Source organism: Sceloporus undulatus, chromosome 8, assembly GCF_019175285.1.
Source record: "Sceloporus undulatus isolate JIND9_A2432 ecotype Alabama chromosome 8, SceUnd_v1.1, whole genome shotgun sequence".
Classification (NCBI taxonomy): Eukaryota; Metazoa; Chordata; class Lepidosauria; order Squamata; family Phrynosomatidae; genus Sceloporus; species Sceloporus undulatus.
This window is the reverse complement of record NC_056529.1, coordinates 25,806,979-25,822,934: the sequence shown is the minus strand read 5'-3', so window position 1 is coordinate 25,822,934 and position 15,956 is coordinate 25,806,979. Positions and strand designations below refer to the sequence as shown.

The 15,956-nt window shown below is 45.1% G+C and overlaps 2 protein-coding genes across 2 annotated transcripts in view; both read left to right on the top strand.

Annotated features, from left to right (window-relative positions):
- LOC121914363 (transmembrane protein 184A-like) overlaps positions 1 to 15,956 on the top strand; it is a 308,956-nt gene that overhangs the window by 38,801 nt on the left and 254,199 nt on the right. The window lies entirely within an intron of this gene.
- The window catches only part of LOC121914361 (lysosomal alpha-glucosidase-like), a 22,732-nt gene extending 6,776 nt beyond the window's left edge, over positions 1 to 15,956 (top strand). Inside the window, exons 3-20 of the mRNA XM_042437740.1 lie at positions 762 to 907; positions 1,776 to 1,941; positions 2,797 to 2,893; positions 4,769 to 4,888; positions 5,152 to 5,270; positions 5,377 to 5,508; positions 5,938 to 6,048; positions 6,425 to 6,538; positions 7,043 to 7,127; positions 7,476 to 7,593; positions 8,209 to 8,342; positions 8,453 to 8,604; positions 9,019 to 9,167; positions 10,361 to 10,502; positions 10,937 to 11,035; positions 11,603 to 11,767; positions 11,976 to 12,122; positions 12,904 to 15,956. Of these exons, the coding sequence (XP_042293674.1) occupies positions 762 to 907; positions 1,776 to 1,941; positions 2,797 to 2,893; positions 4,769 to 4,888; positions 5,152 to 5,270; positions 5,377 to 5,508; positions 5,938 to 6,048; positions 6,425 to 6,538; positions 7,043 to 7,127; positions 7,476 to 7,593; positions 8,209 to 8,342; positions 8,453 to 8,604; positions 9,019 to 9,167; positions 10,361 to 10,502; positions 10,937 to 11,035; positions 11,603 to 11,767; positions 11,976 to 12,122; positions 12,904 to 12,966 (2,259 nt within the window). The 3' untranslated portion in view covers positions 12,967 to 15,956. The remainder of the gene's footprint in view (positions 1 to 761; positions 908 to 1,775; positions 1,942 to 2,796; positions 2,894 to 4,768; positions 4,889 to 5,151; positions 5,271 to 5,376; positions 5,509 to 5,937; positions 6,049 to 6,424; positions 6,539 to 7,042; positions 7,128 to 7,475; positions 7,594 to 8,208; positions 8,343 to 8,452; positions 8,605 to 9,018; positions 9,168 to 10,360; positions 10,503 to 10,936; positions 11,036 to 11,602; positions 11,768 to 11,975; positions 12,123 to 12,903) is intronic.

The following is a 15,956-nucleotide window of genomic DNA, read 5'->3' as shown; positions in this document are numbered from 1 at the left end:
CTGGTATGGACAATGCAGAATGAGGTGGACCAGCAACCAACTCTGACCTGTCAAGCGATCCTTCCTTGCGTTCCTAAAGTTATAACTCTGCAGGTTGGATGCCCAAACTCAGTTCCTGGCAAGCTGTTCTTTTAAAACGTTATTTCCTGAACTGAAACCAGAAACCAGCAGTAGTTTCGCAGGAAGTTATGGCTCTGTCTGTTCCCCACTCCCACACTAATGCTTGGAAACCACCTTTTCCTCATTTTGGAAAATGTAAAGCCCACTATTAACTTAAGAAATGAGCCATCGCCCATCGTGGGTTTTTTCTCCTCCCAGTAGTCTTATGTGCAACCTGAAGTGAGAGGTATATGTACCTCTTCCTTTATTAAATCAACCCTTTCCTCTTTCTTGCTTTTGTCCCCTCCGCGCACGCAAACGCATGCATTCTGCAACATCTTTGGGCAGCCAAGACAAATGGAGATCTCAAAAGCTTGCTCACAGATTGGGCTTTTCCTTGTAAAAATTATACCTGGCAGTATAATGTTGGGAATTGTTGTGATGAGCCACAAGTTGGGTTGCCAGATCTCAGGGCCTGGGTCTGAGACTCCAGTTTTCATGGGTCACCTCCAGGCACAAGGACTTGACCACAAGGATACCTTATTACATGTCTTTCATTTGATGCCATCCACGAAACCTTTTGAATGGCAGAACTCACAGCTTCTTTCCTCTCTATTTTACTTACCCCTCTCTGTGGCTTTCCTATCAAATGCTTCTTGCAGATCACCGACGCCACAATTCCTCGGTATGAAGTTCCCCTGGAAGTGCCTCCGGTGACAAAGAGAGCGGAGCATCCCTTATACGCTGTGGAGTTCTCCAAGGAGCCCTTTGGGTTGATAGTGAAGCGGAAATCTTCAGGGACGGTGCTGTAAGGACCTCTCTTCTCCATTTATTCATTGATTTCTTTCATAAACAACCCACTTTTCTGCACATGGAGGACCCCATGAGGCTTATGACACGAACGAAGTCATGTAAGCCATGCTTTGTTTACTGCCTCTTTGGGTGTGGGCAGGTTTTGTTTAGTTTATCTCAGACAACACTTGGAAGGGGTCTGCATGCGCTTTGACCAAGACACTGTGCTCCTTAAATGCTAATAAAAAAGGAGGTTAAGATGACCGAGCGAACAAACACAAGGCACATTGGCCTAAAACTAACAAATATGTTTAACTAATCGCATAGCCTCCAACATTTCACAGCTAGAAACTGGGACACATGTGGCCATTCAATATCATACAGTCAAGATGGCCACACACGTCCCAGTTGTCATCTGTGAAATGTTGGAAGGTATGCGATCAGTTAAACATATTTGTTAGTTTTTGTTAGCAAAAAGTTATTGATATGGAAGAACACACAAGTTAGGAGAGGCTGTACCAGTTTGCTTTTGCCTTAGCTTACTGGGAATGACAAGATGCTGCCTCTCCCTCCTGGGTTAATTGAATACAAATTACTTTTGTACTCAGTTTGCAGCAACTAAAGTAAGCCAAGGACAAAGGGGGGAAGGTGAGAAGAGGAGAGAAAAACTGGGACATTTTACAAGCATCTGAAAAAGTGGGATGACAGAGGATTAGTTGGGGTTGTCCTTGCCAAATTGGGACCTGTTTTTCTTTTCCCAAATGTTTTCTCATTTTTCTATCATCCTGTAACAAAACAATGTTTTTAGTCTATGAGGACTAAAAAACAGGCAAATAACTTGGTCTTGTCATCTAAGGCTCTTATTATCTGTTCTTCTTCTCTAGGCTGAACACGACCGTGGCTCCTTTGTTCTTTGCAGATCAGTTTCTCCAGGTTTCTACCCTCCTTCCATCTTCATACCTTTATGGTCTGGGAGAGCATCGAACCAACTTTCTACATAGCCTGCAGTGGAATACCTTGACTTTCTGGGCCAGAGATGTTCCTCCCACGGTATCTTTTTTGACTATTTTCAGTTTTGCTGTGGTTTATGTTATCAGTCCATATCTGTTTTCTCCTTTTTTTCTTAGAAGCTTGGAATCAAATTAGACATGACTGGGAGACTTCATAAAGAGAACTACCAATGGCTTGAAGCAGCCTTCCCCAACCTGGGGCCTTCCAAATGTATTGGGGGCTTCAGCTTCCATAGCTGTAGGATTATAGAAGGTGAAACCCAGCACATCTAGAGGTCTCAGACTGGGTTGAAAAAATGCTAACTGTCCAATTCAGATCAAGACCATAGTCCTGGAAGAGGAATGTTAACCCTTTTGCACCATCGTAGGGCTTCAAAATTGGAAATTCTCCCCTCCCCAAAAGTTTATGTTTGTCTAAAGTTGTTGTTATGTGCCTTCAAGTCGACTCTGACTTATGATGACCCTAATTTTGGATTTTCTTGGCCATAATTCTTCAGAGGAGATTTGATATTACCTTCCTCTTAGGATGGATGTGACTTTCCCATGATCCTTTAGTAGGTTTCCATAGCTGACCAGAGAGTCATATCCTGCCCTCTTAGAATCCTAGTCTTAACAATCAAACCCCTACACCATGAAATAATGTCTGTCATTGTTTGGCACTTAAAAAAAACCCTTGGAGAGGCCTGAAACTACATGTAATTCTGGAGCAGGGCATCTGGCCTGAATAGACCTTTGATCTGATCCAGCAAGGTTATCTTTGTTCTTGCACACCTGTTTTGAATGGCTGTGGTTAACTAAATGGTGCTGACATCCATAGAGTTGGGAGATCAGTCCGAACCTTTGACTGATGAGTTCATTCAGAAGCTGTCTCCTCCCCACCCCTTTTATCTTTCAGGAGACCTTCAATCTCTATGGCGTTCATCCGTTTTATCTTGTGATGGAGAAGGGGGGAGCTGCCCATGGGGTTTTCCTCTTGAACAGCAACGCAATGGGTGTGTATCTCTTCTGAGCCTTTTGCGGGTGGAGGGTGCTGAATGCGTCCCCGTCTGTTTGGTGAAAGAATTCAGGTTAGCCTTCTCCAGTCTGGTGCCTTCCAGATGTGTTGCGACAGGTCCAGGAAAGCTTTTGTACACATTTACCTGAAAGTAAGTCGCATTGAATTCCGTGGTGCTCATTTTTGAACTGATGCATCAGATTGCACTGTTAGTATATCATATGAAAAATGGCAAATGACCCAAGTGTTTTGACTTCAGCTTTACTCGGTAACAAAACTGAGATTTCCACTAAAGATTTGGAAATCTAGGTAACAGTTCTAGGAACATTGAGGATGGAAAAAATAATGACACTAAATTTCCATGCAGAATTTCTGTTGCCCCCCCCCCAAAAAAAAGAAAACCCAAACCCTTTATATTTATTTATGTTGGTCATAGCCCACCTTTCTTAAGTGAGCTCAAGGTGGCATATATACCTTTCCTCTTTTCCACTTTATCTTCAGAACGATTCTGTGTGGCATTTCTGATTGAGATACTGACTTGGTCCAAGATCATTCTGTGAATTTCAGGGCTCTGTGAAGCCTTCAGTTTAGATCTTCCAGGTCCTATTCCAGACCTCTAAAGGCTGCACCATGTCCTCAGTTTTCATTAAAAACTGCCTTGCCTCACTGTGTTACTGAGGAAGCCCAAAGCCCAAGTATGAAAGTGCGCTCTCTCCCTCCTCCTCTGCCTCCCTTTCTTTCTCTCTGGGCGCTTGCTCATTTACATAATATGCATGATGTATAAACACTGTGGTCTCTTCACCCGTCTTTGTCAAAACTTGACTTCCTTTCTAACATCTTGCCAAGGAGGTCAAATGCAGCTTCACCTCTGTGATTTTTTCCCTCTCCAAAAAACAGAATTCCCATGGGCACGGCTCGCCTTCTCTTCAGATAAATGTAGAGAGTTAAGATATACGCTATCTTGATCAGAGTCAGTACTTCAGGAACTTGGGGTCAAGTTGTAACCGGGGAGAGCGGAGGGGAGAGATGTGGTTGCAAGGGGATCTTAATAGAGCAGAGACATCTGTTTCCTGGCTCACGATGGGCTCTGTAGCAACCGCTGAGCGGTTTAACCGCACATTGCAGCTGCTGGCTCTTTGCCTCCAGGGACCAGTGGCTTTGCACCTCCAGGCTGTCTGCCTTTCCTGACCTTCCCTCTGAGGCCTGTGGCCTTTTGGCTTTGCTGAGACTGTGGAAGCACTGGGCAAAGGGCGGGAGACAGAGAAGGAGGAATAGGTTGAATTCTGTGAGTCTGCTGGCAGGCAGACATCCTTCCAATTTGGCCTAAAGTCAACAAGGTTTCCACTAAGCTGATGGGGGCAGTGAGGTCCTGGCCAGCGAGGGATGCAGGGACCTTAATGTGTCCTTTGGGGCTCTGAAGGGCGCTGGGTTTGCAAGCTAGGGAGGCTGCCAAATCATCTCCCTTCAGTGCCCTACTTCTTTCTTTCTCCCCCTTGCAGGGGTTACTGTGTCTCATTATCCCCAGGATAATCCAATATCAAACCAACACCTAAAAAGAAAAAGATTACTGGGCTTCCACATTAGAGCTTGGGAAACACTGATCTGGTGCACTCTTAAGTTGGGCCAGATCATTAACTGGGACTGGCTATAGGGAGCATATAATTCCTTATTGTAGCAACATCACTGGATGCCATCTGATACTTATTGCCACCTTTCCAAGAAGACTTAGAGAAGAAAATGCTGGCAACCTTGAAAGGTACACAGGTTCGACTGAGCCAAGGGCAGCGAAGTCCATCTTTGTGGGTAAGCCGAAAGAGTGTCATCAGAATGACTGCATTTTAACTCTTCTTTCTCCTCCTTGTTCTTTGCCCAGAGGTGGCCCTTCAGCCAGCACCTGCTCTCACCTGGAGGACCATTGGAGGAGTCCTGGATTTCTACATCTTTCTAGGACCAGACCCCAACTTGGTGGTCCAGCAATATCAGCAGGTGATTGGTAAGTATCTAAACATCTCCAGCAACAGGCATTTCTAACAAACCATTTTTCAGAAGAACTGAGCAGGATATGAAATGGTTGGATGTTGGGATGACTGCTCTGAACTGAAGCCACATTTTTGAAAAAATGACTTCTTAGAGCTACAACTTTCCCTCAGTCTGATGGGAAAAAATTCCTGATGTGAGTTTTGGGAAATTGCAGTCCAAAACCATTAGTGAGGCCAAGAAGTCCCCTGCACACAACACACTTTATGTTTGTTTCAGGCTTCCCAGCCATGCCTCCTTATTGGGGTCTGGGCTTTCACCTCTGCCGCTGGGGCTACGAGACCAGCAACGCAACCTGGGAGACCGTAAAAGCCATGAGGAATTTTCAAATCCCCCAGGTAATAACAACTGTACCATCAAAAATCACTATCCATGGACTACGTGGCTCTTAGGGTCCCTTATAACTCAATGATTCTTCTTCCCCTTCTTTTTTCTTTTTTGCAGGATGCCCAGTGGAATGACATTGACTACATGGATGGCTACCGGGACTTCACCATAGACTCCCAGAAGTTTGGTGCCCTCCCGCAGCTGGTGGAAGACCTTCACAAACATGGGCAATATTATGTGATGATTCTGGTAACCTGCTTTTTATTCCCTCTCAAACTAACCTTACATTTGGGCACTGGTTTAGTGACCTCAGGATACAAAGAACTGCAGACAAGAAGGAGGGTGGAAAGGCATTCTGTGGAATGAGTGGGCTGAGAGGAAAGCAGAGCTTGGGGGAAATGGTTGAACTCTCATAGTACCCCCCCAGCCAGCCTGGTTAGGGATTCTGGGAATTATGGTCCATAAAAGGAATGTTTCCAAACCCCTGTAGGAAAGAGCCTCTACTAATTGTTTTCCTTTGTAGGCTGGTAACTTTAATTTATTTGCAAGATTTACTTACTTACTTACTTAAGCATCTGACTAAAGTACAGTGAGACAAAAAGAGCTCTGTTTCTGAATTCTTTGGATCCTGTTGAAGTCTAGAATACTGGTTTTGATCACCTCTTTGATTTCTTTCAGGACCCCGGGATCAGTAGCACTCAGCCTCCAGGCTCTTACTGGCCTTATGACGAAGGTTTGAAGCGTGGCATATTCATCAACAACACCCGAGGGGAACCTCTGATAGGGAAGGTGAGAGGACAAAAGGAGAAGTGTCTCTAAAATTTCATAAAACAGTTACACACACACACACACTGTTGAAAAATAGAGTTGAAAAACAGAAAAAGACTTAATATAAATATTAATATGAATATTAAACACAACCATATAAATTTTGGTATAGCTTATATCTTTTTCCTTACATCAACCTATTCCGATCCTGTGGCCTTTCAAATGTTTTGTACTGCAACTTTCATCGTCCCCATTCACAGTAGTTGAATTCTAGCCAGTGAATTTGGATGCAACTTCTTGTGAATTTTATCCAACGGATTTGCAACACTTTTTAAAATGTTATCCATCACATTCATTGGTTGTTGTTGTTGTTGTTGTTTAAATCCTCTTCTACTAGGTCTGGCCTGGTCTCACCGCTTACCCTGATTTCTCTAACCCAAACACCCATCAGTGGTGGCTGGAGAATCTGGATCGTTTCCACTCCCTTGTTCCTTTTGATGGCATTTGGATCGTGAGTCTTTACTTTTTGCCGCTTCTGAAACACAAATTGATATGAACAGAATATATTTAAAATAAGAAATAATTTGTATTACTTTAAGGCCAGCCTTTCTGACTGGTGCCATGTAGGTAGACTGGAACCCACATTATCTGTAACCGGCATCTGTTGTAATAACCACCCACCTGCGGCTTAAGGTTACAGTTCCTTGCCAGAGATTAAAGAAGTATTGAATGGGAGGGATATACAAGCAGGGGAAAATGGGCAAAGAATATACATTATTTTGGCTTCAGTTAGGAACAAGGTGTCAAACAGGAATTGTCATGGCAGGTTTCTGGGATTTGTAGTTTGACAAGGCATCAACTACAAGACAGAATACCAGTGCTGCACACTGTTGGCTACAGAAAAGGCTTGCTATGAGTGACCAGAAGTTTGAACTGGTCTGTTTTAATCCACTGGGCCATTTTAATCTGATGTCTTTAAAACTGGCCTGTTTCAATTTGATATTTTTTACTTTAGGACATGAATGAACCGTCTGATTTCATGGATGGTTCATCGGAAGGCTGTTCTCAAGGAGAACTGGATAACCCGCCGTATGTGCCTGGTAAGTAGAAAGCGTATGTTAGATTTCCTGGGTTTTGAAGTGTTGGACTAGGACTCTGGAGACCAAAGTTGGAATTCCCATTCAGCCATGAAAGACCTTGGGCAAGTCACACTCTCTTGGCTTCAGATGAAGGTAGTGGCAAGGTCTTTCTCTGCCAAGAAAACCCTTTGATGTATTTGTCCTAGGGTCACCATCAGTCAGGGATGTCTTGAAGGCACCCAGCAACAACAAACCAGGACTAAAACTGTCTGTACTTGTTTTGTAACCCCGCTGACATGGAGCCAACAACAGCCACTCTACAACCATCCACCCTCCTCCTCTAACCAGCCTTTCTCTCTCTCCTATCAGCTGTATTGGGAGGCTTCCTTTCTGCCAAGACTATCTGCACCTCAGCCAGGCAAAGCATGTCTATGCACTACAACCTCCACAACCTGTATGGGCTGATGGAAGCCAAAGCCACGGCTAGGTAATTCTGTCTCCCTCCCCAATTCCTTGTGCAAGGAGACATTTGTCTGGGGTTGATCAACAGACTTCCAGAAGCAGTTTCACAAGTATAGCATTTTGATTCTGTTTTAATTCCCATGGTTGCATCCTATGGAATCTTGTGATCCTTTGGGGGAGACATTAGTGCTCCTGTGGCTTAGAATTCTCTGGATTAGCATTTGAAATGTGTTCACATGCCTCCAAGTCACCTGTCGAATTATGGCAACCCCATGCATTTTTCATAGGGTTTTTCGAGGCAAGATGAAATAAAGCTTACAGCACCAGGTCTTCATTGGTGGTCTCTCATCCAAGTACTAACCAGGGCTGACCCTGGTTAGCTTCCAAGATCTGACAAGATCTGGCACATTTAGACTATTTTGGCCCCTAGAATTCTTCCTAAACTGTAAACCTAAGGAGTCCATAGAATGGAGCCGTGGGAGTTAAAATAGTATCACAACTGCTGTAATTGTCTAGTGTGTTTGGGGCGGAGATTGTGTGATGGGCTTGGAGTGCTAAAAATGGCTGTGAGTCCCACAGTGAATGTCTACCTGCTGTCTACATGTTTTTAAAAGCTGCCTCCTTTTTGTTGCTCTTCCAGCGCTCTGATCAAAATCCGAGGGAAGCGGCCCTTCATCATCTCCCGCTCAACTTTTCCAAGCCAGGGCAAATATTCAGGACATTGGCTAGGTGACAACAGGAGCAATTGGAAGGATATGGTCTGGTCCATCCCTGGTACGTACCATGGATATCTTGCAGGAATCCATTCGAGAAGTCACCTGAGCATGAGCATCAGTTCACTGGTTTCTCTAACTTTCTTTCTCTTCTACTTAAAAATCCTTCAGGGATGCTGAGCTTCAGTCTCTTTGGGATCCCTTTGGTTGGGGCAGACATCTGTGGCTTCTCAGGCTCTACATCTGAGGAGCTATGCACTCGCTGGACGCAGCTGGGGGCCTTCTACCCCTTTTCCCGAAACCACAACACCCAAAATGAGAAGGTAAAGCAACTGTAGAGAATGGGGAAGGACTTTTCCTTTTTCAATTCTGCATGTGTAAAGGTTTTTCACAAACATCAGAGCTCAATCCCATCTCTCCCAGGTTAGAATTTATAGGAAGATGCAGAAAGGATGTTACCTAATTATAAGTTTTTTTAAAATCTGCTTTATACTCATATGATGTTTTAATATGTTTTTAGCTCATTTAAATTATCATTCTTGCTTTAAACTGTTTAACTTGTTGTTTCAGTGTTATTGGTAAGCCCCCCCGAGATCATTTTGGTTTGGAGCGGTTCTAAATATCTTAACAAAGAAAGACATAGTCCAACACTTTCAGTGTATGTTGGGTGCTTAAGAAAGGTGGTCCAGGTCTTTTCCACTTGCCTTCTCTCAAGCTGGTCTTGTCCTCTTTGCCAGGCTCAGGATCCCCCAGCGTTTAGCCCTGTGGCACGGACCGCCATGAAGGCAGCCTTGGAAGTCCGCTACAGCCTTCTGCCATATCTCTATTCCCTTTTTCATCGGGCCCATTTGCAAGGGGACACTGTCGCTCGGCCTCTGTTTTTTGAGTAAGTAATCGGATGCACATTTGTGGCAACTCACAGGCAAACGTGGTGTTGTCTTAGATCCCCTCCATACAAAGGGGAGGGATCTCTGAAAGCCCTATGTTTTATTTCTGTGCAAACCAATTTCCTTTTCAAGATCCACATAACATTTTCTTCATCCTGAAGTATTTCCTGGGAACTCCTGGCATTCCCAAGGGATATTCATTCCTACTTCCCAGGTCAATTTAAATTAACCGGCTACTTTCCAAAATGAAATGTATCTCTACTTGGCTGTCTGTTTCATTTAGCTAAAATGACCATGCCAGTAAACACAGCTATCCTTTCCAGGGACTAGTTTAGTTTCCGAACTCAAAAGCCTGACAAGTAGAAATGATTCAGTTTTCCTAAGCCTTCTACCCAGGGCTCATCCAGATGGCCTAAAAGTTCGGGTAAATGTGACAAATGCTATTCTGTTTCTGGATTTAGCATCTTGTAACGGTTCTTCCCATTGCTGCATCTAATCATGCACAAAATAGGACTGGTGGGTAGCATCCTTCTTGCGGTTTGGGTAACTGTGGTGTGGTTGAAGTTTCTTCCTTCCCCATCGTCTTTTCCGCGAACTCAACACCTCCCCCTCCCATACTCCTCCCCTAATATCCATGTTCCCTGTCTCTCACATTTAATTAAAAGAAGGATTTTGTTCCAGCCCTGTTGCTAAATTACTGTCAGCTTTAGCACTAGGAGTGCAAGAACGAAAGCATTCTTGCAAAAGTCACTCCCATTCAATGTATGGGACCAGCCAGAAATATAGGAGGAAGCCGAACACAATTCAGATTGCTAATGACAACCTATAAAGCCTTATACAGGCTATTTGAAGGACCATATTTCTCTGTATGACCCCATTAGAGCATTAAGATCTTCTGGAAAGGCCCTCCTCTCTGTCCCACCACCTTCTCAGGCTTGTTTGTTGGGAACAAGGAAGAGAAAAAATGCCACTAGATTTAATAAAGAATGGAACATGGGTCCATGTTGGAGAACATTGGCCCCATGCTAAAGCTTGTTTAACATAATGTTTAATCCAGCCCTACATCCTTCTTAATGGTTTCACGTGGACCTATGACCTGTTGTCACAGTGGGGACTTTGTTCAAGGAGGCCATGTCCCATCTCTCAGTTTGACCTAAAGCGCATGAGATTGTGGCACTCCTCCTCCTTCTAGGTTCCCAAACGATGTGACCACCTACTCCATAGACAAACAGTTTCTCTGGGGGCGAGGCCTGCTGGTGACGCCGGTGCTGGACCCTGGTGTGGACTGGGTGGTCGGCTACTTCCCCAAAGGCGTGTGGTACGACTACTACACGGTAAGGCTGGGATGGTCTGGCTTTTCTGCGTTATCCTATTGGTTGTCCAAACTGTGGAGATGTGATCACTTAGGACACCTATTGCTTGTTTATGGCCCTAACATGGCTGCTAGTAACCCAAACCTTTAGATGGGTTGTGAGTAGGAAGAACACGGCTGGACTCAGAGCTTAGAACAGGATTATAATTCCCAGGATCCTCCAACAGATATACAAACTGTTGGAGTCACCAATTTCTAGTTGGGTTGTGGATAGGAGGAACAGGTGGGATCAGAGTGTGGAAAAGTTACTTTGTGAGTACATCTCCCTGGGGGATGCTGGGAGCTGGTAGTCCCAAAAAGTTAACTTTTCCAACCTCTGTCTATGGTACAGTGACCCATTGTTCTGAGGCTCTTTGGTTAAGTTTTGATTGTTTGGCTTCTGGCTGCCTCCTGCAGGGCTCTTTGGTAAACAGCAGTGGGGAGAACCTGAAGATGGCGGCCCCTCTGGACCACATCAATGTACATGTGCGCGAAGGGACTATTCTCCCAACCCAGGTGAGACCTGTGAGCTTTATCCTTTTTGGCTCTTAAATTTATTTACACACAACTTGTGGTGGATCAGGTCCTGGAGACCCTTCTGCCACCTCTGCGGGGGAATGGAAAGGTGTCATGGAGAAATTAGGGTCTTTGGGGATCCTTGGTAAGAGTCTCCAGTGGGCAACCTCCTGAATTTTGGGACTGTAACTCCCATCAACCCCAGCCAGTATGGGCACAGATTGGGAAGCAGAAGACCTTTCGAGGACACAGTTGCTAATCCTGGAAACTCTTTCCCCTCTCTCATCACAATCCAGTGCCATTGGTTACGTTCTCATTTAGAAATTAAAACAAATCAGTATTGAAAACAACTTTAGTTCATTTTATTATTTGTCGTCTCCTGCTTATGGTAACACTCTCCTAAGGTTTTCTTCACAAGATTTATTTAGAGAGTTTGCCTTATTAAACTTCAGCTGAGAGGCGACTTTGTTTCATGTGCTGCTCCTTGTGCTTTCTCCTTTCCTCCATGAGAATGGGGCTACCTTTGGTTGAGCCCCAAATGCACACGCTTGTCACTTTGCCTTCCAGAAACCAGGGTGCTGCACTTTAGTGAGCCGTGGGAATCCCCTGCGCCTGATTGCTGCCTTGTCACAGAACGCCAATGCCTGGGGAGATCTTTACTGGGATGATGGCGAAAGCTTGGATGCTTTCGCAAAGGGCGACTATTCATACTTGGTGTTCAACGTCACACAGGTAGGAAGAAGAGCCATTTAGCTCTATTCCACTGGTGCATGGAGAATAGCACAGTCAGTGGCCACTGGGCGCGATGGCACCATGTTAGCTGTGACATCTGAGGGCCCATTCACACGACAGAATTATAGCAGTATTATTCCACTTTAACTGCCATGATTCTTCCTCTCCTGTTTGTGTGACTCTGCCACCCTTTTTCTCTTTTTCCTAGAACACCTTCACTTCCACTGTGCTGCATTCCAATGTAGAAGCCACCTACATCACTGTGGACACACTGACTGTCTATGGAGTCAGAGAAGAGCCAAAGACCGTCACGGTTAACGGGAAGGAGTGGCCATTCAGCTATTTGACAAATCAGGTAACCAGATGGCAACCCAAGAGAGTGTGCCAAGTAGGTTGAAGGGACAGGGTCTTTTCTGTGCTGTCACCTGATGTAGAATGACTTCTCCCAACCACAAAAGGGAAGATTAGCAGGTGAATCCAGGATCCAGCTTTACTGAAAGAAGGTAATATGTTACTGTCTCCTACCCCACAGACCAGAATCTGAACAAAATGAGGACCCTGAGCCACGAACTCATACACTCTGACATAGTTTGACAAGGTTGCCAAGTCACTACACCATTCTGGCTTTCTGTTAATTACTTTTCATTATTACAACAGGAACATGGGGATTTCAGAAGCTGAAGTGCAAATAATGGCTGAGATCCTACATCACAGTCTGTGTTTCATAACTTTACTAATCTGTAGCTCTGTTGCAGAAATGCAACAAAACCCTGTTAGTGAATTGTGAAGATGTTTATCTGGGCAGTGGCAAGAGAGCTCCAATGCATAATTGGGCACTTCTGACGCACATTGGGCACTTGTGTTGTGCTCCAGCATTGGGGAGCCCTTTGATGCACATCGGTGTCCGCTGTACACTGGGCCGTGTTTAACCAGTCACTCCACTGGGCATCGTTCTGTAACAGAAGCCCTTATGTTGCAATGCTACAACATTCCCTAGGTGAATATGGAAGTTGAAAAACTACTTAGTTCAGTTTTGCGCACCCATAAGACCTAAGTCCCAAGGAGAATGCCAACCAACGAAATGAAATTGTGGCCCTTCCTAGTTCCTGACTCCTCTTTTCAACTCCTTTTCATAGGTTCTCACAGTGAGCAACCTACAGCTCAACCTCAGCCAGGGATTCTCCATTCGATGGGTGTGAGCTGGGCAGTTTCCTCCGGCCCCAGCGCGATGGTTGTACGTCATGCACAGGTCAGGCTTTTGGCCTGTGCAAAACCTCTGGATGGGGTCACCGCACTCTGTGAGTCTTTGCGGCTCCATCTCTTGGCCTCAGCCTCCTCGTCTCCTCTTTGCATCTGCTTGGGAAGAGGACTTGTGGTTCTCACCTTTGCCGCTTCAGTTCTTTACGCTTCCCTGCCAAGAATTTCCCACCTCGCCTCTGTGAGAGCTCTTTGCACATCGCTAGACATCCCATGCTCCACCCTGCGTGTGTCAGACGGTGTTTTGTGGTTTCGTCAGGAAGGGAGCTGGTGGAAGTGTAAGATTTCTTTTTCTGGACAGGAGCCCTGCCTTGCTTTTTACTGCCGCTTCCTGTACCAGGGTTGCCTCCTTTACTGCATGAGAAGGGGACCCTAAGCTTGCATGCCAACCCTCTCCAGTCCAGGCATTGGCATTTCCACTTTTCAAGAATCAAGGTACGACAAAGGCGGGGCAGGGAGACTCTTAGCCTAAGACCCTGGAGGGGAATTTGCCAAACAAGAGCTTGGAAAAGTTGTCCTTTTTGGATTACAACTCCCAAAATCTTGAATTAGAATGGGTTGGGACCCAGTGGTTGATACTGGCTGTGGGATTCTGGGTGTTGTAGTCCTAGAAAGTTAACTTTTCCAAACCATGCTGCCAAAATGAATGTATAGGTATGCTGGCTCTCCTACATCCTTGTCTGAGTTCTAAAGCAGAATGAGGAGGACCAAAGCCAGTGATATGTCAGTCTTTTGAATAGGACTAGAACTAGCAGAGAATATAGTACTTTTGCTATAGCATTTATACCAATCCTGGGAGGCTTCATGCTGCGTGCCAATGTAGGGCCGACATTACACAGCGTAGCTCCCCTCCGTGCCTTTAGAGGTGTCTGACAGTCCCTGGTTACTCACTAGATCTAAGCTTCAAACCTAGTAATTTTTTGATTCTTAACAGTTCCATTCAATGCATAAAGCAACACCTTACAAAGTACATTGAATATCAGATGACACATATCCCAAAACCAATGGTCACACCTGCAAAATGCAATGTGATTGTGCTCAGTTAGTGTCCATATCACTCATGGGCCAAGGCACTGTCCAGCGCTGACCGGACCGACCGGCTGGGCTCCCACAGCGATGAAGCTTTGACCTGTAGCAATGGGTGACTTGTTTCACAGAGCATTCAAGTGATAGATGCCACTCTTAGGTGACTGAACGCACAACCTTCCCCTTGGTGTTTTGCTGTCCCAAGGGACTGCCTTGCATGAGCAGAGTCCTGCTTCAGGATCCCTCTTGATGCCACAGATGGTGGTCAGACGTACTTTTTGTAAAGGATCTTGGAGCATGAATCTCTACTCAGACACTGCCTCATTGGGAACCCTACTTGGGCTGCCCCAGGGCATTCTGAGCCAGCCCTGAACTCACCCTCAGTCTGAATGTCTGTAGCCTACTACAGTAAGAAAAATGTCAGTTGCACTATTTTCCTCTAACAGAACCAACCTTCCCCATAGCTGTGAGTAAAAGTCCCACTATCTTGATGCTTCTCCTCAACAGAGTGAAGCAGGACTCCTTCTTGCTTCTAAACCCTTAGAAAAACCATTCAGGTTTGGAGTAGCTCACCAGTTAAATGATTTCTTGTTTTGTTGAGTTTCCAGTTCTCTGGGTCTAAGCATCATTGAATTCAGTGGTGCTTTCTTTGGAGCGGGCATCCATAAGATTCTGCTACTTGTGTGCAAGATGGCACTCCTCCATGGTGGATCATATCCTAGCCGACTTGCATTCAATAGCAAATAGCATATGTTAAAAATCAATTGGACTAATTCATCGACCAAATAGCCAAGCAAAACTGGTTAAAACAAACACTCACTTTGAAATGCCCCTCTCCAAACTCCAAAACCCAGGATCCCATAAGAGTTTGCCATGGCGGTTAAAGTGGAACCGTAGCGTTATCATTGCACAGTGCGAACGGTCCCAAGTTTCCTAGATCTCAGGGCCTGGCCCCTTTTCTCTGTTCCTAAGGGAAGAATCTCAGGGTAAGGGCATTGCTTTGGACATAAGGCTGCAACCCTAAGAGCATTTACCTGGGAGTATGCCCCATAGAACTCAGCGAGACTTAATTTTGAGTAAACACGAAGCCAAATGAGATATATAGTTTGTGTTGACTGATTGGTTGCTATACAATCCTATTCTTGCCATGTTCATACAGGTTTCTTTCCAAGGTATGCTTGTAGTTCAACGCAGGGCAGAGGAACCTTTGGTTCTCCATAGGTTTTGGATCACAGCTCAAACAGTCCCTTGCCATTGACTATGTTGTCTGGGGCTTCTCTGGGAGCTGAAATCCCAAAAAACTAGGGAACCCTCCTCTCGATCTTTTAAAGCTCGCATCCCTTGGTTTTAAGAAGCTTTTATTAAAACATGCCTATAGTACAGTGATTCCCAAACTCTCTGGGTTTTTGGACTTCAAACTCCCAGAAGCCTTAATAGGTTTGGGCAACAGTCAGGAATACTGGGATCTGAAGTCCAAAACATCCGGAGGACCAAAGTTTGGGGACCGTTGCACTAATATCTATTAAGAAAAGAGGCAGCTGCTGAAAACTGGAACAGTATTGTTTCTTCTCACTTGTGTGCCAGGAGGTGTGACTGTGATGAAACAATAGCCAGTGTGTTTCTCTTACCTCTGACAATCCTACTGCTTTCTCCCCACGGCTGCCAACCATCCCAAGCTGCTTTGCCCATTTGCAAGAGCTTACTATCGTTCTTGTGGTCACAGCTCCACAGAATATAGTAGCAGACGAGTACATACAACCCGCTGGCGCTTTTGGGCTTGTGGGGTGGGACCCTTTGGGAGAAGACGGGGAAACGGAGATCTTTGGGTTGTTTTAATGTTTAACGCTTGATTCCGTTCCTTAACGTTTCTGTGCCAAACCAAAAAATAAAGTACAAAAGTTGAAGA